Consider the following 23,364-nt stretch of genomic DNA (forward strand, 5'->3'; position numbering starts at 1 on the left):
GATAATTTTACGGTGAGGGTTCAAGGGGACTGTGGTGTAAAATGCCAGTCCACTCTGGGGGCTCAGTGAGTGTGTTGCCCAGGCTGCCCTTGTTACAAGTGTGGTGGCACTGCGACTTGAACTCAGGTCTCCTGTCCCCAAAATGGCAAGGCTGGACTGCTTTTAGTGACTCTCTTCCCCATCACAGATTTCTTATCTCTGGCCTTGAGGAGGAGAGATCTCCCCCACAGACTTGGGCCAGGGTGGCCCAGGGCCCTCACTTCACTGCATTGGTAGCTTCCAGCAGTTTGTGTCCTGTGCAAACTGATTTTTTGGTGTATTTACTTTTTAAAAATGTGCATATAGTTAAAACAATTATATGTGACAGAGCACATGTATAAAGTGCAGAATCCCTTCCTTTCAGCCACTGATCTCAGTACAACTTCCGACCTGCGCATAGCCTTCTAGGTTACAAAAGGTGTTGACAGTCTTTTCTTTGTCTAGGGTCTGGACTTTAATTTGATGCCAGGGAGGGTTGCCAGCTTTAGCAAATCAAAATACAGGGTGTTCAGTCAAATTTGAATTTCAGATAGGTGAATAATTTTTAGTGTAAGCATGTCCCCAGTTTTTTTAGTATTGTTGTATCATACAATATTGGAAACATACTAAAAAATTCATCATATATCTGAATTTAAATTTGACCGGATGTTCTACATTTTATCTAGCAACCCTATCCTGGGACCGAGCAGGCATGGGAGGGCATGGGAGCTCTCTCAGGGGTTACTAGTTAGGCATTGCTCTGTGGCCAACCACTGCAGGAGGAGTGAGGAAGAGTGTCTTTGCTAAGGCCCAGAATGTCCTCCTGCATTTATTTAGTATCCAGTGCCCCCCAACCAGGTCACCTCAGGTTTCTAGCTGAAACCTTTGCTGATTTCTTGCCTTTCTCACCAAGCAAGAGAGGAGACTTAGTCTCTGTTCGTTTATCTGTCTATGGGGATAAACTAGTACCAAGTCTAAGGTGTAAGCTGACTGCCTACCAGGTGAGTGCAAAGTGTGTTGTAAGTGAGTAAGCATCAGCAGTATTAGGAAACCTCTGTTGGGGGGGGGGGGAAGGAAACCTCTGTGCTGGTGGTTACTAGTTTCTCTCCTTGAAAACAATGTGAAGGGTCACATGGAAGTAGGGTTGATTATTAAGAGAGTTGGGATTAAAATGAACAAGGGCACAGGGCAGGCCAGAGGGAGGTCTGAGAGGATTCACAGAAACTGATTCAGTTTTGGGTTCCAGAATGAGCAGTGGCAGTCAGGGAGAACACTGGGCCTTGGGCCTCCCCTCAACTGAAAAGGAGCCATGGTCATGCTTATGGGTGGACCAGACCCTGGCCTTCTCTGGATAGCAGGATGGGCCCTCAAACACCAGGTCATGGACTTGGGCCAGGTATTAACTCATCGCTCCAAGTGGATGACCTGCCCACTAGGCCCTGGTGGTCTGACCTGATGGCTAGATGCCTACCTAAACTCAAATTTCATCTGTCTTCTTTCTTCTGTCATCCTGGCCTTTAAGGACAGCTTTTCTCAGAGATTATCTGAGATGCAGGATGTCAAGGATCTGGTATTTAGGAAGCCCAGGAAGCGTCATGCCCTACACCTACTGGGTACCTGGGTTGCAATAGCCTTCATTCCCAGTTGAGTATTAGGTGGGACTTTGAGGTCATGGCTACCTGTCTTCAAGCTACCCAATTCCCACCCTGAGGCAGACACAGTGGATGGGAACCATTTGAAGTGAAAATATGAACATTATTTAATAACTGATCTTCTGTAATAAACCATTTGAAAATATTTTACAAGGAATCACACACACGATATTTTACAAAGTTTCTTGACTTTTTTGTCACTGTTGTTTTTCTGACTTGTCTGTACAAAATAGAACAACAACCAAAAAAAAAAAAAGGGCAGAGAAAAGGAAATGGCCCCCCAGTCCCCCACAGATCCCCCGAGCCCGAGGTGAGGGGGCAGCCAGGTCGGGTGGGTGATGAGAAGGATTAGACCCAGCTGGGGGTTGGACAACTACCTGATGGGGATTGTTTGTCTGTTTTCCTGTTTTTTAAACTTAAAATATATATTTATTTTTCTGTATATGTTTCTTTTTTATTTTTATATTCTCCATTGAGCACCTGACTACACTACAGTTACACACACGCCCCCGCAAGACATGGCTGGCATCTAGGCTGGGTGTACAGCATGGGTGCCCACCCTGGCACCAGCAGCGGGCATGGACCATACACACACACTGAGAAAGCAACAAGCAACGTGACATTAATTAATGGAGCCATTAATTAATGCATCACCCTCCCCCCTCCTCCCAGTCCATCTGAGCCTCTTGGCCACATCCCCCTGCTCTCCCGTCCCCCACTTGCCCCCAGGCTGGGATGCCTATGGGGGAAATGATCAGAATGAATGGTGTGAAGACATGTGCCTGGGCCCAGCCTCTGTGTGTGCACAGAGTGTGTGCATGTGTGTGTGTATGCGTGCACGTGTGTGTTCAGCAGGGGAGAGCAGTTTGCTCCCCCTCCCCCATTGTGTGAGTGTAAAGAAACAGGGAGTGGAGCACAGGCCTGAGTGTGTAAGGGCCAGATTGGGGGTGGGATAGCCCAGCCAGGAGTGATTATGTCACTCTGGCTACGGCAAAGGGCAATGTCTGGTGAAGATTCCTCTGCCAAGAGGTGCAGGCAGTGGCATGTGGTCTCGCTGGGGGCCTGACACTAGTGCGAAATGGTTACAATGAGCACCTGGTGGGGTGAGGGACATTTCCAGGACACTGGTGGCTAGGGTGGGACAGAGGTGAACCCCCTGTCCCAGCATTTGGCACTGTTTGACATTCAGCTTTAGAGACAGAGGACCAGCTGGGCTGCAGGTCAGATTAGAGGTGGGCAGTGAGCAGATGAAGTGTGCATGTGCCAACCCTCCCACCAACCCCCTGCCCTGTGTAAGGCTTTGTGAGCCCCTACCCCCACCCCATCCCATGGTGTGTTTGTGTGTGTGTGTGTGTGTGTGTGTGTGTGTGTCTGTGTCTGTGTATGTGTGTTCGTCCTCCTAGGTAAGTCTAATGTGAATCCAGTTTCTGCCCTCAGGGCTCCAGGTGTTTATGGGGTTGTGTCTGAGCCAGTGTCACTGTCACTGGCCTGTCACCTGCAGGGCTGGAAGAAGGTGGGAGGTGGCTGTAGGCCTGATAGGGGCAGGAGCCATTGAGGGGCTGCCTCAGGACCTCCCTCCTGCCAGGACTTAAGATGGGATGCACAAGCCTCAAACTGCCCATCTCAACTTCATTATTCCCAGGGAATCCAGATTTGGTCCTGGGTGGGACATAAGGGCCAGGTTAGAGAAGTCCAGCTGGGGCAGGGCCTAGGTCTCCCACACAAAGGGAGCCTTGGGGCAGGGTGGGCAGTGGAGGCCTGGTTTGGCACCAGTACTGTGGCTTCCCTGTCCCAGCCCTCAGGGGCGGGTGAGTCCAGTGGGAATAAGGGGTCTGGGGTCACTTTGACAGTTCGGCGGCGAGATGTGGCTTGGGGGCCAAAGACCTGCGGCACCCTCCTTTGGGACCCCCCCCCCCCCCCCTTCCAAGGCTCAGACTTGGGCCTGGCTACTCAGGTCCTTCGGTGAGGGAGGAAGCGAGGCTCTAAGGCGGGGTGTGGGGGGGGGCAGGGGAGAGGCGGGGAGGCCTGGGGAGGGGCAGGAGGGGGCGCTCAGACGCGGCGCGAGGCGTGGGCGTGGACTTGGGGCTGCGGCCGAGGAGGCAAGCCCAGGAGGAGCAGCAGCTGCAGGGAGACCAGGACGCCCAGCGACGGCGGGAAGGAAGCTCCGCGGCCGCAGTCTGAGGTATCTTCCTGCAGGAAGAGGCAAGGTGCAGGTAGGCCGGGCGGCCCAGGGAAGGGAGGGGGGCCGGGATGTAAAGTGCGCCGCCCCCTTCTCACCGTCGCGTTGTAGTCAAAGCAGATATGCGGGCCTCTTCGGTATCGCGGTCTCTGCACCAGTTCACACTGCTCCGGGCCGTCCGCTGGGCATGGGTGGGGAGTCAAGGAGGCGGCAGGGCACTGAGGGGGCACGCGGGACAGGAGGGGGCGCGGGCGGCGGGGGGCGGCGGGGGCAGGATACAGTGTGTCTCTTTCTGCAGAAGCCGGCCACCCTCACACTGGCTGCACAGAGGCTTCTCGGCCACCACGAAGAGAAGGTTGGTGTTGGTCAGTCTTTGCGCGTGGAACAGCCTGGAGGCAGTCCGGAAAGGCGGGGCTTTGAGACTCGCCCCGCCCCTCCCCGCTGTAGCCCCGGTCCCGCTCCGGGCCGCGCCCACCCGGCAGGCCCCGCCCATGGTCCCACCAGGCTACAGCCAGCCCTCCGGTCCCGATCCCCGCGGGTACCTGGAGCAGTTTCCGCAGTCGATGATGGCGTTGTAGGAGGCGTTCACCGACCCGAAGTAGTACTGGGTCTGTTTCATGACGCAGCTGCTCTCTCGCGCTTCGGGGTTCCCCTCAGCCTCCGCGGGGTCTGCGAGGGCCCAGAGCGCCTCAGCCCCACCCATTCACCCTGGCAAGGTCTCGGGTTTCAGCCTCGCTCAACTTTAAGCCCCGACCTCCCTTTGGGATGGGTCCGGGCTTAGACTGGGGAGGGGGTTCGAGGAGGGGCCTCTAACGCCCCACCTACCTGCCTGAAACCAGCTGTGATAAATGAGGCCATAGAGAAGCTGCTGGAACAAGGACCTGTAGGGCAGGGGTCACTGAGTGGGAGTGGTCAGCAGAGGCCAGTGCCCTGCCCCACCACTTCTCTTGAGCCCTTCTGGTCAGGGAGCACCCTTCCTCCGCTCCCTTCCCCTTTGGACTCACCAGGCTGCAGCCGAGGTCCACCAGGCCAAGTTAAGGAAGTCTGCAATAGTGGGCTGCAGTGGAGAGAGGGGCATGGGCTGCTACTGCTGTCCCGGAACCCGGGTCACCCCCAGCTCTCTTGTCAGAGGTGGAGCGTCATCTGTGGGCAGGTCTCCCAGCCTCCCCCCCGCCCCCACGTTGCCCCCCATCTCCAGACCAGGCATTGCTGGGGCTCACCACAAAGACCCCCCGGGGTGCAGCACCCAGGTTGCCTGGGGGTTGGGGGGCGCAGGCTGCCTGATAGTCGTAGGACTCTTTGCGGGTGTAGAAGGAGTTATTGTAGAGTGCCAGCATCAGGTTGGCATCCACCTCACTGAAGAACCTGCCCACCTGGGAATGCCAGGAGGCAGTGGTAGTCACAGGGTTGGCAGTGCCACAACCCCAGAAAGCTCAAACCTTGGCCTCCTCCTACCCTCTCCCTGACCCTCACCTGGTCCCACTGATGATTCTGGTTTGACAGCACCAGGAATCCCCCATCATCAATGAGGACACAGAGCAGGTCCTGAAAGGTGGAGAAGGAGGGGGAAGATGGAGAGGGGCTCAGGCCCAGACCTTCCTCCCCAGACCCTGGCAGTCGGGTGGTTGGGTAGAAGGGGCACCACTCCCCCAGTTGTGGTAAAGCTGTAAAGGGTGGGATGTTGAGACCCCCAGGCCAAACGATAGGCTAGGAGTTGCAGTTGGGATTAAGAAATCAGGGATCAGGGTAAGCTAGGGTTTGGGGCACACACACCTCATTGTTAACCTCGCAGTCCATCTCACAGTGGCTGCTGGGACCACACTGCTGGGCAGAGAGCAAGGACCATAAGGTGCCCGCCAGTTTTCCCCCTCCCATCACCCTTTGTACATCTAGATCCCCAGGCCATCTACAACAACCACTGCCTCCCCATAGACACAGGAACCACTCTGAGTGGTAAGGATTTCCGGGAGACTCTAGAATGGGTTTTGCTGGGCTTACTGCCCCCACACCTGCCCAAGTACCTTCTGAGGCTGGTCCTGGTGGGTACGGTTGCTGGCTAGCACCTTGAACTTCTCGGCCCAGGCCTCTAGGTCCAGCTTAACACCTACCACTATAGAGGAGAGCAAGGGGTCATCAATGCCCGCCTTCCTGGGCAGCACCCTGCCCATCGTCTCTTTCTCCACCTCCACCCCAGGCATTCACCTGCTGGCCTCAGTGTGCGTCCACCCAGGCTGAGCTCCACAGCTGTGCTGACGAGGATGCCCACTGTGTCATTCTCCAGCTCCAGTGGCCTTAACAGGGCTGGCGGTGGGGTGGGATGGTCAGGAGTAGGGGCTGGTGGTTACACTGACCACTCTGTGCTGGGCCTGTGGACCCAGGGGCCCAAGCCAAGTACCCAGTACCCAATGTAGTGTTTGGCACAGCCTAGCTCTCTCTCCTCATCTGCCCCAGTCTCAGCCAGCCTCATGTTTGAGAGGGGCCTCAGAGAGCAGAGCCTAGTCTTGGCTGAGCAGACAGGGAAGCCTCAACTTCCCATCTGCTGCTGGGCACCTTGGAGAACACTCACCGTCCTGGTGCGGGGGCTTGAAGACATAGCCATGGTTGTCCAGGCTACGACGGTAGAAGCTGGCATTGAAGGGCTCTGGATTCTCCGTCCAGTCATCCGCTGCTCTGGTTATCCGACAAAGACAGAGGTCAGTAGAAGGGGTGGTGTATGGGGGACAGTGTCTCAGCCAGGTGCAAGGAGGCCTATGGGAAGCAGGACAGAGGCAGGGTCCCAGACAGGGGCAGGGTTGGGTGGCAGGGTTGGTTACTTACTTGTTGGGGAATACGCGAGTGATGCCACCATCAGTGGCAGCGAACACGGCCAGAAGGCTGTACCTGGGGGGCAGCAGGGAGGTGAGTCACAGGCTTGCCTTCTGCAGGGCAGGGCCAGGGCCTCTGGGCCCATCCCAACCTCCTGCTCCCACAGGCTGGGTGATGCCTACGTGTTGAGATCCTGGTCCCGCCACACACGCTCCACCAGCTGCTGTGTGATGCCTGTGTCCAAGATCAGGTTGTGCAGAAGGAAGTTGTTGCCTAGAACCGGAGGTTAGGGGTGGAGGGGCCATCTTCTTGTGGCTCCCTGCCCACTCTCCCCCATATACCCAAGGCTCCAATAGGAGCCTTTCCCACTATCTGGCCCAGGTCCTGCCCTGGGCTTGGGTCTGCATCACACCTGCCCGGTCTCTGGGTTCTTTTGGGCTGCCCCCTTGTGGCCTGGGCACTGCCCAGACCCGGCTGCCCCACTAGGCACTCACACTGCTTGGAGTCTGGAGTCACTTTCTCCATGAGCTCAATGAAGTTTTTCAGGAACTCGGTGTTGTTGTCTGAGGCATTCAGGTCCTTGCAATACTCTCTGGGGGTGGGGAGGGGCAAGAAGAGTGGGCTTGGGGGGCTGGACAGAGCAGTAGGGTTGAGGTTTCTCAACAGGCCTGCCTGGCCATTGGCTGAGAAGCCTGCGCCTTTGGCAGGGGGTGTGTATTCTTACAGGCTGCCACCTCTGAATAGGGGCGGAGCTGACACAAGAGTGATGGTCTGCTTCCTCCAATCTGGCAGGTTCTCCCTCCAGGGCATAGCCCTGGACCCTGACGGCACACCTGGGAGGCCCCAGGAGATGCCTCATGGCTGGCCCGTCCACCTGTATGCTGTGGCGTTCCCGTGGGCACACGGTGGGTGAAGTACCGGCGCTGACTTAGCCTAAATATAAGACTTCAACCTGCCGCTTCCTAGCTTTGCACCTTTGGATGACTCACTTAAGCTCCCCAAGCCTCAGTTTTTTCCATACCACAGAGGGTGTCAGGAAGTCAGTGGGAACACGTGGGTCCTCAGACTGGCTGCTCCTTCTGCTCGGAATGCTCTTCCCCTAGAGGCGGACAGTCCAAATCCCTCACCTCCTCAACGCCCTCACTGGGCTCAGGCTGTGGCTCCAGAGAACATAATGTGGGAGTTTTGGGGCATGGGAGGCCCGCTTCAGGCTCTGTTCCCCCAGGAAGTCTTGGTGAGCAGTCCTTCCACCCTGGTAGATGGAGCTATCTCTCCTGCCTAATCCTTCCTTCACACAGCTGCCACTAGAGACCTCCCCGCTGGCCTGAATGCAGCAACTTTGTGGGGATTATTAAAATGCACTGCTTCCCTACACTGTGCTAGGGTGCACAGTTTGGTAAGGGCAAAGCTGGGGGCAAGCTGGGTTTCAGCCCCCACTTGCTCTCTGGCCCCTATGGCCTTTGTACAGCGCACAACCTGTACTTCTGTGGTGGGGGGCACAGCTGATACAACCAGAGCGATGCCCACAGTTGTGCTTCAGATACAGTTCCCCCACAGTGCCCCCCAAGAGTATGTACATTTACATTTGTGGGTTACTTCATTCACTCACCCAACATGTATTTATTGAGCTCTCCCAAGCCAAAGATACAGAAGTGACAAAAACAAACACAGTCCCCTCTCTCAGGGTCATGTAGGCCACACAGGCCTTTTCACTCATTCCCACAGTCACTAATGCACACAGCCCACTCCGTATTTACACTCAGACTCTTACAAACATACACAATTACTCACAAACACAAACACACATCTACAGAGAGAGAAATTTGTGGGTGCATGCACACACGTGCACACACATGGAGGTTAGGAATGTCCAGAGCCCCCGTGTGGTGCCTGAGAGTGCCCATGGGTCTCTGTCAGTTGCACCCACCTGCCCTCATCCAAAGCCAGGTCACAGGGAAGGGCTTCACCACCGGGGGAGCTGCTGGCCTCCTCACTTTGGGCCAACAGGCAGAGCGTGTATACCCAAGGATGTGTGTGTGCACGCTGAGTGTGCACTTGAGGGATGGTCCAGGCCCGGGCCTGCACTGGGCCCTGACCCTTCACTTGCCAGAGCACCTCTTTAAAGCCCTTGTACCCTCTACCTCCCCCAGTCCTCTGTGAGCCATCACACCTAAACTCAGCACTGCTGACAGGGGCTCTGGCTGGCTCATCCCCAGACCCACACAAACACTGAGTGACACAGGACAAGGACGAGGTGCAGGGTGGGAGTTGGGGAGGGTACCACAAACCAGAGCAGCAGCTGCCCAGTCACGAGTGTGCTGTGGACAGCCCGCCCAGGGCAGAAAGGGCTCCTTCCTGGTGGCCCGGGAGGGCAGGGAATATCAGCAGAGTCCAGAGCCCTCCTGCCCCAGGCCTGGTGGGGGCTGGAGCTGTGGGCAGCTGGCCACTGCTGCCTGGTGCGGCTGCATGGCCCAGGGTATGCACATGGCCGCACATACGGGGCTATGCATGGGGTGGGGGGCGACACTGCACAGGACACACACACACACACAGAGCTCCAGGCAGCAGTGCAGGAGGCGGGGCCGGGGCGGTTGGGGTTGGGGAAGGACACCTCAGCAAGGCCACACGCAAGCTACCTGGGAGCAATGAAAACATGTCCTTCAGACTCAAAGCTGCTGGGGAGCAGGAACTCAAAATCTGCAACAGAAACGGGGGGTTATCCGGCGGGGGCTGGGGAGGCAGGAGGCCAGGGGGCTCAGAGCTGACGGGGCTGGAGGGACAGGGCAGCGGGTGGCTTGAGGGAGGGGGAGACACCAGCAAAGAGGGAACCCGCCACTTCCACGTTCGAGCCAGAGAGAAGGGGCGGGCAGAGAGAAGGGGCGGGCGGGGAGGGGTGGAGGGCCTGTGGAGACTACAGCATCGCAGGAGGAGGGCAGTTATAGCCAATATGTTGCCCAGGCCTGGTCCTCTGTCGGCAGTGAGTCCCGTGGCGTGGCTGTATATGCTTCCATACGGCTGTATAGCACATATACACGGACACACACACACACATATATATACACACACTGCTATATATATGCATGGTCTGGGGGAGGCGCCGGTCTCGCTCTTATCACATCCGTAATGGAAAAAACCGCATGCTGAGCTTCCTTTGCCTCCAAAGAGACTTTGAGGAAGGGAATTGGCTTTTGGCCGCGGATTTTTATCTCTCTTTCTTTGCTGCAGCTGTTTGCATTTTGGTAGGTCTTGCTTTTGTTCTGTGTCAGGCATCAACATGGCCAAACCGAGGGAGTTTCTCACGGGCACAGACAGTCCAACCAGAGACGGTGTGGGCAGCTGGGGCTGGGCTGCAGTGCATTGTGGGGGTCCAGTGCTCTTTCTTGGGCTGGGAGGCTGGGTGAGGGGAGACTCATGCCTGAGAATGTTCCCATGCTGTGGAGGAAGGTGTGGGAGACAGGGAGGACTCAGGAATGCTGCACAAACCTGTACACCTGCCCTCTTGGGCTGGGAGCATGAGGCCAGGCAGGGAAGAAGGGTGGGTCTTTACCTTTCCTAGGACCTGTCCGGGTTCAGAGCAGCCAAAGAGGAATGCTGTGGCTCCAGAGAAGGAGTGCTCTTAGGGACCTATCAATTAGACCTGTGCATGGTGTGAGAGTGAGTGCGTATGTACATGGGAAAACGTGTGTTTGCATACCTGTGCAGGTGTACAAATGTCTCTGTGTGGGTTTGTGAGTGAATTTGGGCTTCTCTGTGGCCTCTCCCGGCCCAGATGGATCAGCCACCTGGCAGGTCTGCATCTTGGAGCCATGCCCCTGCCCCTTGGTGTGTTGCACTCTGGGCAGCCCACCTTCTAATCCTGTCTTCACCAAGGTATGATCTCTCTGTCACCCCAAGGCTTATTTTTGCAGAAGAGGGGTCTTCTCTGTTCCCAGATACTCCCACAATGCACTGCAAGATTCGGGGAGGTGGGCTTGGGGTGCCTGCAGGAGCTGGGCAGTCACTGGTTGGACTGTTGCTTTCTGATGGGACTGTGAGGCAGGGTTTGGACACAAGCCGACAGGGAACGGGTGCGGGGGAGGGGAAGGAGGAGAAAGAAAAAGTAGGTAGGGGAGCAGGAAGGGAGACTAGGCTATAATTGTCATTGTTACCAGGGCCCTGCATTTCTGGGGTCAGTGGGAGGGATGTGGAAGGGGGAGAAAAGACAACTCAAGCCAGTGGGAGTAGGGCCTGTCCCCCACCCCCACCCAGGCCAGTGGTGCCAGCTGTATCCCCTTTGCTGGACTATGCTGGACAGGGCCCCCGGGGCTTCTTGGGGAGCCCTGGCTTCCAGGTCATGGGGACTGGGGACAGGAACCCCCCCTTGTGGCTCTCCATGCCTATCTGTCCAGGCAGGGGTATCTGCCCCTGTGGCAGAGACCCTCACATGCTGCCCTCTCTCACCCTCCTTGTTCTCCACCAGAGTCTGTGAGTTCAGTGCCTTTCTTTTTCAGGAATGTCTCGCTTGGGTACCCCTAAGTGCCAGAATCTTTTTGTTCATACACAGACTGATTCCCTCTAAGCTCTTTTGCTGGCCCTTGGGGTCCAGACATGGTTCCTTCCATTCCTGTCTAGGCTCACTGTCCCCGAGTCTGCTTTTATTTCCCAGGGGAATACCTTCTCCACACCTGACCCTCTGCCCCAGGGGCAGCAAGTACCAGGGTTGCGCTGGGCCAGTGGACCTTAGCAAAGTCTCTGGAGGCAGTGGGGGGCACCAGGACACAGGGGCTGCAGCACCTAGGCTGGTGCCCAGGATGGCTGGGCCTGCCTGGCTCTCCCAGTGGCATGGCTGCTGCCCTATCCTGCCCGTCCCAGAATCAGGGTGTAGGGCTTCCAAAGCCTTCTGACACCCCTTGGAGGGCTGCCAACTTCTGGACCAACTGCCAGAGATCACAGGAGGGAGAACTATCCCAGACGAAGCCTCATGTGGCTGGCACTTTCTTTTACCCTAAGCCTCACACATAAGCCCCACTGAAGACTGGTCTAGCCCTGCCTATTAGGCCCCCTGTCCTCCTGGGTGGGAGGTGGTGGAGAGGCATCCAGCCCTGTTCCCACTGTTGAGTTGTCTTAGAGGGACAGAGAAGGTGGGGGCGGGCAGGGGCCTGCCCAGAGGGAGAGAGGAGGATGAGGAGGGGGCCTGAGCTCTCAGAACACTCCGGAGACCACCCTGCAGGCAGGGCCAGGAGAAGGGCCCCTGGCTGTAATAGGGGTTTAGGGATGAGGGAAAAGGCAAGAACTCGAGGAGCCAAGGGGATGCTGGGAGGGAGCCCTGGAGAGCAGGGGTTTGGCTGGTCCTGGGCAGGGAGGGGGGCAAGCAGGGGTGTGAGGGTGGGTGGGGTGGGGAGAGGAGGGTGCACTGGTTCTGAATATACTTGCCCTTCAGTTTGCTGATTGGCACTGGGACAGTCCACCAAGAGAGAAAGCGAGGAAAACAAAAACAACACAAACACAAAAACAAACGAAAAGGGGGAGGGGAAGGGGAGGGGCACAAACAATATTTTATTCAATGGCTGTTTGAATGAAAATATTGTGTCTCATCATCATACCGAAAGGAAACTTCTTGCAAAAAAACGACATGAGAGAGAAAGAGAGAGCGAGAAAACTCAAAGGAGATGAGCCCCAGTCGGCCAGGCAGGTGGGGGGCGCCCGGTGGGGCCGGAGCCCCAGCCTCCCTCCCAGTGACCTCGGGCGGTGGGCAGGCAGGGCCACAGGCTCCAGAGGCCTCTTGGGGGAGGCCCAGGGTGAGCAGAACATGCAGGAATGAGCCACAGGCAGAGGAGTGGACCAGGGAGGGAAGGAAGGAGAGAGGTCCAGAGAAGAAGAGAGGGGGAGAGTGAAGGGGAGGAAGAGGCAGGGAGGGTGGGAGATGCAGGGATGAAGGGGGGTGGAGAGAGCAGAGGGAGGGAAGGAGGGAGGAAGAGAGAGAAAGTAAAGGTGCTGGGGCAGGAGAGAAACGGAAGGAGCAGAAGGTAGAGGGAAGTGGGGAGACAGAGAAGGTGGGGGTGCAGGGAAGGGAAAGAGAAGGAGGGAGGGAGGGAGAGGGAAGGGAGAGGGGGAGAGGAGGAGGAGGGAGAGAAGGCAGCAAGAGAAATGGAAGGGCAGAGAGAGTGAGGCAGTGGGGGTTGGAGGAAGGTGAGAGGGGCTGATGGGGGGGGCGGAAAATGGGGGAGGATGAATGAGGAGGTCAGAGGAGGGGGAGAGAGAGACCCTGGGGGGGTGGCACCACAGGGGAGAGAGCTGCAGGGCACAGGGGGAAGGAGAGATGAGAAGAGGGGGTGTCTTCCAAGAATGCAGCCCCCAGAGGTGTGCGGGGGAGGCAAGCTAAGGAGGGAAGACACGCAGTAGGAGAAACTAAAACCAAAAACCTCAACGGAAATCATGAGAGAATGGTCTGGAACCAAATCTGAGAAAAGGCAGGCATGCAGATTTCCACAGACTCCGATGGCTGGTGCCCCAGCCTGCGGGTGCCTGGGGGTGGGCAGACTGGGCAGGAGGGGCTGCCTTGCCGCCAGCGGCTGGCTATGCTGCCTGGGGCCGGCGGCCAAGGTGCGGGGCAGAGGCAGGGGTGCAGGGCACAGGCAGGGGCCGGGCCACTTACACTTGACCTGCAGGATCTGGTCACTGAGGTTGGCTTGGAGGTAGAAGGTGCTGTAGGGCGGGAGCACAAGCCCTAGGCTGGGGATGAGGGGAGGAGAGGAGCATATGTCACTGCTGGGGAGAGGTGGGCCACATTGGCATTCAGCCCCCCCACCTTGGAGCTGGGCAGAGATGCCCAGGCTGTGAAGTCCCCTCTCCTGACCACCAGGGCCACCTTTCCCTATTAGCTGTGGGAGATTCACTCCCTAAACTCTTCTGGAGGCCTCAGAACTCCCAGCTCCAAAGCAACTCGCCACACCCCCCACATCCCCAGCGGCCTCCCCCAACACACCATGTGCCCAGCCAGCCTCCTCTATCTGGCCAGCAGCAAACTCAAAAGGGACAGAACACTGTCTGTGATCTAGGCTGTTGGGTGCACAGCCATGGGAGTGGGGTCCCTCAGTCCTAGAGACTTAGGCCATGTGAGAGCCGTCAAAAAGCAGGGCTGGTGCTAACACCGTGAGGAGCAGTCACGAGCTGGGATTGGGGTGTGAACGAGACCAGCTCTTGGGGGCACAAGGAGACAGCCTGTACTGCCTGGGCCTGACCCAGAAGGGTACCTGCTCCGAGGCTGTGGTGCCTGTTGAGAGCAGGCCTGGGGATGTGCTGAGGGTGACATCCTGGGTGCAGATACCCAGGGATACAATCCAAGCAGGGGTGACATGGGAGAGAGTGGTGTGGCATGGGGAGACATCAGATGCACTGTCTTGTCTCTGTCCAGTTCTTGAAGGGCCAGTAAAAGGCCCTTGGGGGACCAAGAGTCCTGGGGTGAGTAGTGAGCAGTTCTGGCTGCTGGTGCCCCACTGGGATCATGGCTGCAGTCGTTGAGAACGCACAGACTGGGCAAGCACAGGGCTCAGACTCTGGGCTCTGGGGCTGCCCCCACCCCTCCCTGCCTACCCAGCCCTGACCCACTCACCTGTAGTTGGTGCTCCTTATAGGTACCCAGGTGTAGTTCCGCATCACCTCGTCTACGTACCTCTGGGAGAAGAGGCTGAGTCAAGTACTTGGGCCAGTAGGCAGGGGTGGGGTGGAGTACGGGAGGATGCCCACTCTGACTCTGTGCCCCTATACCATCTTCTCACCTCATCCAGGGACTTGACCAGTGTTCTGATTTGCTTGTGGCCCTTGTTGCCATCGATCATGCTCCGACGGATCTGGAAGGACCAGAGATGTGAGGGGTGGGGTCCCTACTCTCTGCTGCTCTGGGTACCCCCATCTCTACTCCTCTCCTTTTCCTTACCTCCTCTTTGTTCTCATCCTCCAGCTCAGCATCCAGGAAGTCCAGAGTCACAGGCTCCCGGAAGTTGGTGGTCTGTGGGAGGCAGGGCAGGAAGTCAGGGGTCCCCATCCTGTAGAGTTTACCCTCCTCCTGGCCACCCCCCTGGCTCACCTGGGGCTTGAGGTTGGGGTGCAGCAACACGTAGCCGTTCAGGTCAATGGCAAACACATAGCCGTTAGCTCCAAGCTGGGGGCGTAGATTGGGAGCTCAGGGCCTGGAGGGCTAGGCAGGGATTCTCTAGACTCTCGAGCTCTTCCTCAGCCTGCTTTCGATACCACTGAGGTTTGCCTGCCTGGGCCAGGGGCCCCCACATGCAGTGTGACCTCGAGCCTGTTTCTCAAGCTGTTTCTCAAGCTCAAGTCCAGCAGGCTGGTATCCCGTGTGCACCAGCTCTTGCTGAGGCTGACCGGCATCATGGGACCACAATTTGATTTGGCCTTCTGCCCCAACTACCCCTGCTTGTCATGGAGCTGTCAGTCAGCCAGACTGCTCTGCCTCCACTGGCCCCTCAAGGCTGCTGTTACCCTCTCCTCCCCTCCCCACTAGTGTCTCCTCCTGGTCGCCATCTCAGTAGAGTGCATAGGGAAGAGAGTGCCCTTGGAATTCCTGGGTACCCCTTCCAGGTGGAAGTGAAGGATGAGTGAATGGGACTCTGGACTCACCCTTAGCTCTCTAGACTGTTTTCTCACTGCACATGGGGGCCAATGACATGGGGCCTTCATGTGGCTCAGGTGTAGACATGCTGTCACACACATCCCACCCCTACCCCTTTCACAACCAAACCTGAAACTGCCTTCAACACAGGCGCTGGGCCAGCCACACTGACCTTGCCCCCTCCCTGGTTTATGATTTTGTTTTTCACCTTTAGTCCTTTGCCCACAGAGTTTCCTGTAACTCCAAGGTACACCTCCTATCTATTTGACAGTCCAGGGGTCAGCAAACTATGGCCCATGGGCTATACCTGGCCCGCCACCTGTTACTGTATGGCTAGGAATGTTTCTTTTTACATTTTTAAGTGGTTGAAAAAGACCAAAAATGGAATTTTATTTCATGACATGTGAAAATTATGTGAAATTTAAACTTCATGATCCACAAACAAAATTGTATTCAAACACAGTCATGCCTATTTATTTGTTTTGTCTGTGGCTGTTTTCGCAGTTCAACAGCAGAACTGAGGATGAGTATTTATGCTGGCAGAGCCTATAATATTCATAGTCTAGCCTTTCACAGACAGTTTGCCAACCCCAGCTCTAGGCCCAAGGTCACCTCCTCTGGAAGCCTCTCCTGACTGCCTGAATTCAGAGGTGTCCCTGGAGGTGCTGTAATCCCCATTAGACTCCTCTGCTGAGCCTGGCTTGTGTCCCTGTGGGGAGGCAGAGCATGGTGGATGGGCAGATGAATACTTACCGTGTAGTTTGGAGTGAGCCTCTTGATGTCATTCAGAGCCACATCGATGCCCATCACACCCAGGATCAGCTGGTTCTGGGAACAGAGGCATGGGGTCTGAAATGGGTTCAATTCCATGAGGAAGCCCCACTGTCCAAACCTCACGTCCAGGGCCTCAAGCTGTTCACAAATAGTTGCCCCTGTCCAGGCTGAAGGCCTGTCTGTCCCTCCTCCATCCCAGACCTGCTAGGGCATGCCTAGTTGTTCCCGAGTGGGGAACCTTACCTTCTTTTCCCCAGGGCCATCCTGTGTCAGGTTGAAAACAGGGAGGGTCCCTGTCACCACTAACCCCAGCCCCTGAAGGGAGAGGAAGAGGATGGGTTAGAGGATGTGGCCAGCCATGTCCTACCCTGAGTGTTCAGAGGATGGGCTTAGGCACAGGTCCCATTTTTTCTTCTGTTTGGTTTATTCCCATATGGGGGCCCTTAAGGAACATGACCTTGTGGACACATCTGTGGGGGCCCAGAGGCCTTACCAGTGCATCCTCATACACGTTGGTCCACTGCACCTGCTTGGCCTCCTTGCCTGCCAGTACCATGGGCCTGCCCAATACATCCAGATATTCCTGGGGAGAAGGTGACAGGGGTCACGAGTTCACATGCCCACTGCACCTTCCCTGTTCTGCCTCCCGGCATATCAGCACGTCACCAGAGGGCGCTCTCACATCACAGCAGCCCACTGTTCACGCAGTGCCCAGGAGGCAAGGTGCTGGGAGGTGGAGGCCGGGAGGTGCCCTACAGTCTCACCTGTGTGTTAATGCGGATGGCTCCAATGGAAGGGATCTCAAAATAGTAACCTGTGAGGGAAGAGGAGGCAGAGGTGGGTCTGGGTGGTACGTGGGATCCATGGCACAGGGGCTTCTGTACCCTGGGATGTCAGCAGCCCTGGACTTGTCCCTCAGGACTCCTCTCTTTCTGGTGTCACTCCCCCCCAAAGTCCTATCCCTTTAGTGCTCCCTTCCACTGCCCTGTCAGTTGGACTGATGCTAGGGAAGGGGTCATGAATGTAGGGGTGTAAGGAAGCAGAGGCAGGGTGAGGTCCCTCTTGCTAGGATGGTAGTGACATTCAGAGTCCACCCAGAGGCCAGGCTCAAATATATGGAGAGGTAGACTGACCAGCAAACAGACACAAGAGCAGATCAGACAGGAGATGGGTGGACAATGGACAGACAGATGGGCAGAAAGATGCTTAGTCATATGGACAAGTTACATGGCCAGACAGAAAGATGGATAGTCACATGCACAGGAAGATGGGCAGTGGGTAAACAGGCAGCTGGAAAGCTGGACGTACGGATGGACATGTGGACAATCAACCCAATGGACAGCAGGGCATGGCAGGCAGGCCCTGAGGCAGTGACGCTGGACGTGGTACCTTTGTTGGCGCAGGCCATCCACTGGAGGGGTGTGACGTCGTAGTTGTGTTGCCCCACGGAGAAAGTGAACACACGCACCTGTTTGGGGCTTGGGGTTACTGCTGTGGCCACCAGATGACAGCCCTCCCCTGAACCGGGCCCAGGTCAGGGTGGCCCCCACCTGGGCTGAGCCTCACCGTCCGGTTGGGCCAATTGTATTTCTCAAAGACATCCTGCACGCGGTCCTCACCACCATCCGTGAACATCATGATCATCTTATTGCAGTTGGCACGAGTGATGTTGGACTGGTCAGGAGTAGGTTTGGGGTCAGGCAGCTCTCGGCCCCTCCCCGGTCCAGGGGTGGGTCTCCCTCCCCCTGGAAGTCCTGGCCCTCAGACCCTCCTCCCCACAGCAGATGGTGCTTCTGCCCGAGCTGCCTGTTGGGCGCTAACAAGGCCATTCGTCTTGATTTCCCCGGTGTCACGAAGCCCGGGCCTTTGCCTGTCCCCAGCCACCCGCTCATCCACCCACGGGGCTCACGTTCTGCAGCTGGTCGAAGGCATACTCAAAGCCGGCCTTGTAGCCTGTGGTGCCCTTGGCCACCATGCCCTGCACAGCTTCCTTGAACACCTTCTTGTTACGCACATTGGCCTGCACCAGGTGTGTGAAGCATGACACAGGCTGTGCCTTTTCATTGAACTGCAGGGACAGTGAGGGTGGTGAGTGGCCTCAGGCTGGCCAGGGCAGTCAGCTGTTGCACGGTGAGGGGGTGGTGTGTGTATGACCCATTCCTCACCCGCCTACCACCTTGGCACTCACCGAGGCCACGTTCACATAGTCATCATCGGAGAGCGTGTCCAGCATCTCACAGACGGACGTCTTCATCAGCTTCAGGGTCAGGCCACTCACGCTGCCGCTCCTGGTAAGGTCATGGAGGCACTAGGTAGGCCTTAGGCATTTTCCTGCCATTCCCTGATGAGTGTTCCCAGGCAGCAGATGGTCACCCCTTGCTTCCCCCCACCCCTTCTGCCAGAACTGCTCACTCACACATCCACGATGATGACCATGTCCTTGGGCGACGAGGCCCCCTGGATATACCTGCCCGGGAGAAGCCTCAATTAGGGCCAGCCTCCCTGGGACTTTGTGGGTCCTTTCTTCCTCCACCCATATATTGATTCAACATTGTTTCTACTGAGCATCCACTGCAGGGGCCAGGCAGGGTCCTAGGCACCAAGGATATCACACTTAAAAAAACAGTCCTTGCCCATGACATGAGTGACCCTGAGCCAAAGGAGGCGTGAGCAGGTGATCCAGAGAGGGGGTAGAAGGTATGTCCCCTGGCCCAAGATGAGGGCCCAAGGTCTGAGTCCCAGCTGTGTGCAGGAATGAACAGGTGGCAGGGAAAGAGGATGTCATGGGGTACTGCAGGAGAGGCAGAGCAAAGGGTGAGGTGTCCAGGGTTCAGATGGGTGGTGTGGGGCTGGCCAACCGACATCCACTCTTGGGAACCCCCACTGGCCCAATCCCTCAGTCCCAAGGGGGTGGAGTGCCGGGCAGTGGATGGGGGGCAGAGGCAGCTGGGAGGCCTGCCTGGGTGATGGGATCCATTTTCCAGTGGCAACGATGTGTGAAATGAAAATTGGATAGAGCTGGCTGCGCCCTGCTCTGAGGCCTGGATATCGGGAGGGAGGGGAGCAGGCAGCAGAGGTGGGGGAACTGAGGGGGTGTCCCTTCCCAGCTCCTCCTTGCTCACTCACCAGGGTCTCCTTCGGACATCGTACAGGTCGATTTTCTTAGGGGCTCGCCATGGGGTGGCTGTGGGAGGAGAGGAGGTGAGGGGGTCTAGCAGGGAAGGGCCCTGCAAGGATAGGCAGCCTTTGCAGGAGTGGCTACTCCACAGCCCACAGGGTTGACCACCCACCCCACACACCTCAGGATAAGTGGGCTGGGTGATGGAGGAGGGTTGGGTGCTGAGTGGACAGGAGAGACGGGCTGACACTTACCTGGATAGTAGCGAGTGACTCCTGTGGCACTGCCAAAGACCTGCCACAGCAGTGTGGGGTCCTGCCTGCGGTTCTCGATAAACACATTCTCCAGGGCCTCTGTCCAGTTGAGTTCATTAAGGATGACAGTGGCTGCGGGAGAAATGGGGGGGGGCTGAGGTGAAAAGCACCTGGGCAGTCCCCCTGTGGGACCTCACCACAATGACATGCCCCGCTTGGAAAGCCTCACCTGCTCTCTGCCTAGCCAGGATCTCATTCCCCAAGGCTCGGCTGGGGCTGCACCAGCTCCTTCAGGAAGACTTCCAGGTCCTCACCCCATCCTGAGTCAGCTTAGCCTACCCTTCAGCCAGGCCCCACATGATCAGGCAGGGCAGCTATGGCCTGTGGCCCCTGGAGAGGGGCTGCCCAGGTGGCAGGGAGTTGTACCTTGGGATGCCCATCCAGCATGCTGCCTGAAGCTTGCAGCTGGTCCCTTGGGAGCTCACCCACTCAGCATGCACTCCGGGCTGCAGCCACAAGAAAGCAATTAAGGGCCCGATGATGGGGCTGGAATTATTCAGCTATTAAGGTACCTGATAAGCTGGAAGCCACTCAGCTCCATGATTAATCAACTGGGGCCAGGAGCAGGCAGGGGCGGGGGCAGGGGCTCTTGGAGGGGCAGGGGCTATGGCTATGCTATGATCTTGCTCCAACACTTGCACGCACACTTGCACACACACACACACACACACACACACACACACACACACACACATACAGCCTACACTCCCTAACAGGTATATCTGTGTTGAACCTCTGTGTTTCCAGTCAGGTGTGTGAGTCCCTCACCCTTCAACCTACCTGCCCAGCAGCCCGACTGCTGCCATGGGCACAAGGGCACAGCACTCTGCACCCATTGGAGGACACCAATGGGTTTTGCTGTCACAGTCCCCCATGACCAGTTACCCTCACCCTCCCTTTCCCCTGACCTCTGTGGCTGCACACAGGTGATTCTTTGGCCAGACCCACCCCTATGAGCCCTTACAGATCAAGGCTCCTGTCAGATGAATGGGCTCGGTCCTATAGATCCCTCAGCCAGGGCAGTGACTCAGGATGCCTTGAGCAGCATCCCCACCCCCAACTCAGGACAGGCCTAAATCTGGCCGATGTATGTGTGTGGCACGTGTTCTCTTATGTGTAGTGTGTCTGTCCCTGTATGTAGGACACTCAAAAAAAAAAAAACAACAACCCACCAGGAGCTGGATACCTGCTACTGCCAGGCCTCTATACCTGACCCCTTCCCCTAGGGGCTGTTTTTTTCCTCCAGTTTCTTCCACTTCCTTTCTTACATCATTGTGCCACTTGCCCCTGAGATCCTTATCAAAGATCCACCCCAAGTGAAAACCCAAGAATGCCTTCCAAAGCCTCTGCTCTTCTCTTCAGAGCAGAGCCTCTGAACACTGAAATCTTTAAAGCAGATGAAGAGCTGTGATTTAAAGATACAAGTGCTGGGGCTGCCTGGGTGGCTCAGTGGGTTAAGCAGCCGGGTAGTGATCTCATGGTTCATGGGTTCAAGCCCCGCGTGGGGCGCTGCACTGACTGTGCGGAGCTTGCTTGCGATTCTCTCTCCCTCTCTCTGCCCCTCCCCAACTTGTGTGCTCTCTCAAAATAAATATATAAACTTAAAAAAAAAAAAAAAAGATACAAATGCTCAAGGCTCCACTCACAGCCTAGGGGGCGCTGACACATTCCAGGGCATGGTCCCTCTGTTCTCTCCCTCCAGTGTGTGGCCTCTGCTGCATCTTGTGTGCTGCCTAATTCTTCTCCGTCTGCTCCCTCTCCCTTCTCTCTGTCCTTGTAGCTTCCCTTAACTGACTATAATGTGAAAACAAAACACATTTCTAGCATTGGCTGTGCCTATTGAACAGTATGTTATGGTCCTGTTGCTAATTTAGAAACTTAGTGAGTCGAACAATTTCTATTTTTCTCTTTAACAAAAAAATAAAGCCAGGTTCTCAAATGTTTCATATAGTACTGCCTGTCCTGGGAGAGTCTGCCTGGCAAGTCCCAACCTTCACTGGGCCTCAGTTTCCCCATCTTCCCAATGAGAGGCTTAGAGCAGACTGTCCTGGAAGCCTGTCTAGCTGCTGCCATAGGGGTGTTACTGACTCAGGTCAAGAGCCAAGAGGAGACCCCCACCTCAGTTGGGCTGTCCCTGCAGGTATCCACGACCACATGCACACACACGCATTCACTATAAGACACACTTGTGCAAGCACTCCAGCCTCCCTGCCTGGAAAGGGCCTGCTACTCAGCCCCATGTGCACACACCCACACCCATGTGCACACACTCTCAGATCACGCTGAATTGGGAAACGGGGACCATGCCCCCTCAGGCAGGCGATTACAGATTTAATTAAAAGTGACACAGTAAATAAAAAACATATAAAATGTAATTTGTGTGGGTAGCGAGGGGTGACTGGGGAGGGTGGTATGGCTCCTGTTTTAATTAGTGTGCCTGCCTGTGATAGTGCTCCTCGGCTGGCTCGGGCAGGTGGCCTGCAGGCGGCCTGTGGCAGGGATGGGATGGTGTGTGTGGGGGAAGCATCTGTCCTCACCCACGCCTGAGGCTGCCTAGAAGGCCTGGCTGACTCTAAGGGTGGAGGGGGGCCTCCCTGAGGACCCTGGAGGATTCCTTGCATTCTGGACACTATCCAGAAGCTGTGGGACTTGTGTTCCAAGACCCTCCACCTGGTGGGACCCTTGGATTCTGAGGCTGCCTTGTAGGTGCTCACAGAATTATGCTCAACAGACCCCAGGGCCCTAAGGCCTGCTGCTAGAGCTCTCTCTCTAGTGCTTGACTCTTGGTCTCCTTCCCCTACACCTCCCAAGATCTTCAGGAAGTTCCTCCTCATGTCTGACTGAAATCCTTCCAGCTGCAGTGACTTCGTTTCCTCATTATGAAAGCTGCCCCGTCCCTGGACAAGGAAGGAGACGTTCCAGGTTGTTGTGTGTGAGTGAGGACGTCCCTGTTCCTCCAGCCCTTGAGGCCACTTGATGTGGTAGCTCCTCAACCCATGCTTGCATGGGGCCAGGGAATGGGGGATGGTGGGGAGGAGCTGCTTTGGGGGCCTGTGGGGACTTGGTCCAGCATGTAGGGGAACAAGTTGTGTGCAAGCATTCATGTGGGCACATGTCTACACATGGGCAGGAGACTGCACATGCACGGGGTGGGGAGTCTGAGTGCTTTGTAGTTTGCTGAGGGTTAGTGTCAGGCCATGCCTGAGAATGATTTGATGACTGTGTGTGGGTGAGCATGTGTGACCTTGGGTATAAGGGGCTGAAGGCAGATGGCACTGGTTGAGCACCTGGGACCTGGCAGTGCCCAGGCAGTGGGCCTTGCCCCCATGGTGGTGGGGGAGGGTTATTTCTGATTGCTCTGCACACTCACAGCCTTTGTAGATGTCCGTGGGGATCTGCACGGCCGTGTACGAGTAGTTGACCTTGTTCTTGAAGTTTGAGTCCTCAACGAAGTCCAGCCTTAGGGTGCTGGCCTTGGACCCCCTCTCCACATCCTCACTCTCAGGGTCGTCCTGCAGAAAGGGATACCCCCCACCACAGTAGTGTCAGGGCTGGGAAATGGGGAGTGGGGTTGGACAGCTCTGCAGGCAGGAGAGGGCCAGAGCCTAGGTGATTAGGAGCATCTCAGAATCAGAGACTGTTGCAGTTAGAAATGGAGAGAGATGGAGAGACACAGGAATAGATGGATACGGGGTACGGACCCCTCACCCAGGAGGCCTGTGACTCCCACCTGCCCCTGCCCACCCTACCCACCATCCCTACATTTGCTAAACCCAAATTCCAAATGCCAAATTGACCCTTTCCCACATTCTTGAAAACCAATTATCAGTGAAGGAGACAAACCTTAGAGCCACTGAGAAAGAGCGGGCTGCAGCCCTCTACTTATAAGGACAGGC

The 23,364-nt window shown here is 56.5% G+C and overlaps 1 protein-coding gene across 5 annotated transcripts in view; it reads right to left on the reverse strand.

Annotated features, from left to right (window-relative positions):
- Positions 1 to 1,826: 1,826 nt before the first annotated feature.
- The window catches only part of CACNA2D2 (calcium voltage-gated channel auxiliary subunit alpha2delta 2), a 117,176-nt gene continuing 95,638 nt past the window's right edge, over positions 1,827 to 23,364 (reverse strand). Inside the window, exons 5-37 of one of the 5 annotated variants that reach the window (XM_032592123.1) lie at positions 22,839 to 22,980; positions 19,409 to 19,540; positions 19,163 to 19,220; positions 18,453 to 18,503; positions 18,225 to 18,324; positions 17,946 to 18,104; positions 17,603 to 17,710; positions 17,426 to 17,504; positions 16,801 to 16,850; positions 16,530 to 16,619; positions 16,280 to 16,351; positions 16,016 to 16,090; positions 14,720 to 14,794; positions 14,570 to 14,641; positions 14,412 to 14,483; positions 14,246 to 14,307; positions 13,289 to 13,365; positions 9,291 to 9,351; positions 7,149 to 7,246; positions 6,837 to 6,927; positions 6,667 to 6,729; positions 6,416 to 6,519; positions 6,052 to 6,150; positions 5,871 to 5,959; positions 5,623 to 5,670; positions 5,323 to 5,394; positions 5,070 to 5,222; positions 4,854 to 4,906; positions 4,675 to 4,730; positions 4,392 to 4,518; positions 4,129 to 4,238; positions 3,948 to 4,035; positions 1,827 to 3,860 (exon numbers count right to left, since the gene is read on the reverse strand). In XM_032592123.1, coding sequence (XP_032448014.1) covers positions 3,653 to 3,860; positions 3,948 to 4,035; positions 4,129 to 4,238; positions 4,392 to 4,518; positions 4,675 to 4,730; positions 4,854 to 4,906; positions 5,070 to 5,222; positions 5,323 to 5,394; positions 5,623 to 5,670; positions 5,871 to 5,959; positions 6,052 to 6,150; positions 6,416 to 6,519; positions 6,667 to 6,729; positions 6,837 to 6,927; positions 7,149 to 7,246; positions 9,291 to 9,351; positions 13,289 to 13,365; positions 14,246 to 14,307; positions 14,412 to 14,483; positions 14,570 to 14,641; positions 14,720 to 14,794; positions 16,016 to 16,090; positions 16,280 to 16,351; positions 16,530 to 16,619; positions 16,801 to 16,850; positions 17,426 to 17,504; positions 17,603 to 17,710; positions 17,946 to 18,104; positions 18,225 to 18,324; positions 18,453 to 18,503; positions 19,163 to 19,220; positions 19,409 to 19,540; positions 22,839 to 22,980 — 2,994 coding nt within the window. In that variant the 3' untranslated portion in view covers positions 1,827 to 3,652. Of the gene's footprint in view, positions 3,861 to 3,947; positions 4,036 to 4,128; positions 4,239 to 4,391; positions 4,519 to 4,674; positions 4,731 to 4,853; positions 4,907 to 5,069; positions 5,223 to 5,322; positions 5,395 to 5,622; positions 5,674 to 5,870; positions 5,960 to 6,051; positions 6,151 to 6,415; positions 6,520 to 6,666; positions 6,730 to 6,836; positions 6,928 to 7,148; positions 7,247 to 9,290; positions 9,352 to 13,288; positions 13,366 to 14,245; positions 14,308 to 14,411; positions 14,484 to 14,569; positions 14,795 to 16,015; positions 16,091 to 16,279; positions 16,352 to 16,529; positions 16,620 to 16,800; positions 16,851 to 17,425; positions 17,505 to 17,602; positions 17,711 to 17,945; positions 18,105 to 18,224; positions 18,325 to 18,452; positions 18,504 to 19,162; positions 19,221 to 19,408; positions 19,541 to 22,838; positions 22,981 to 23,364 lie in introns of all 5 variants that reach the window. The other 4 variants (XM_032592122.1, XM_032592120.1, XM_032592118.1 and 1 more) reach the window with 4 other exon arrangements.

The sequence above is a fragment of the Lynx canadensis genome, chromosome A2 (genome assembly GCF_007474595.2).
Source record: "Lynx canadensis isolate LIC74 chromosome A2, mLynCan4.pri.v2, whole genome shotgun sequence".
NCBI lineage: Eukaryota > Metazoa > Chordata > Mammalia > Carnivora > Felidae > Lynx > Lynx canadensis.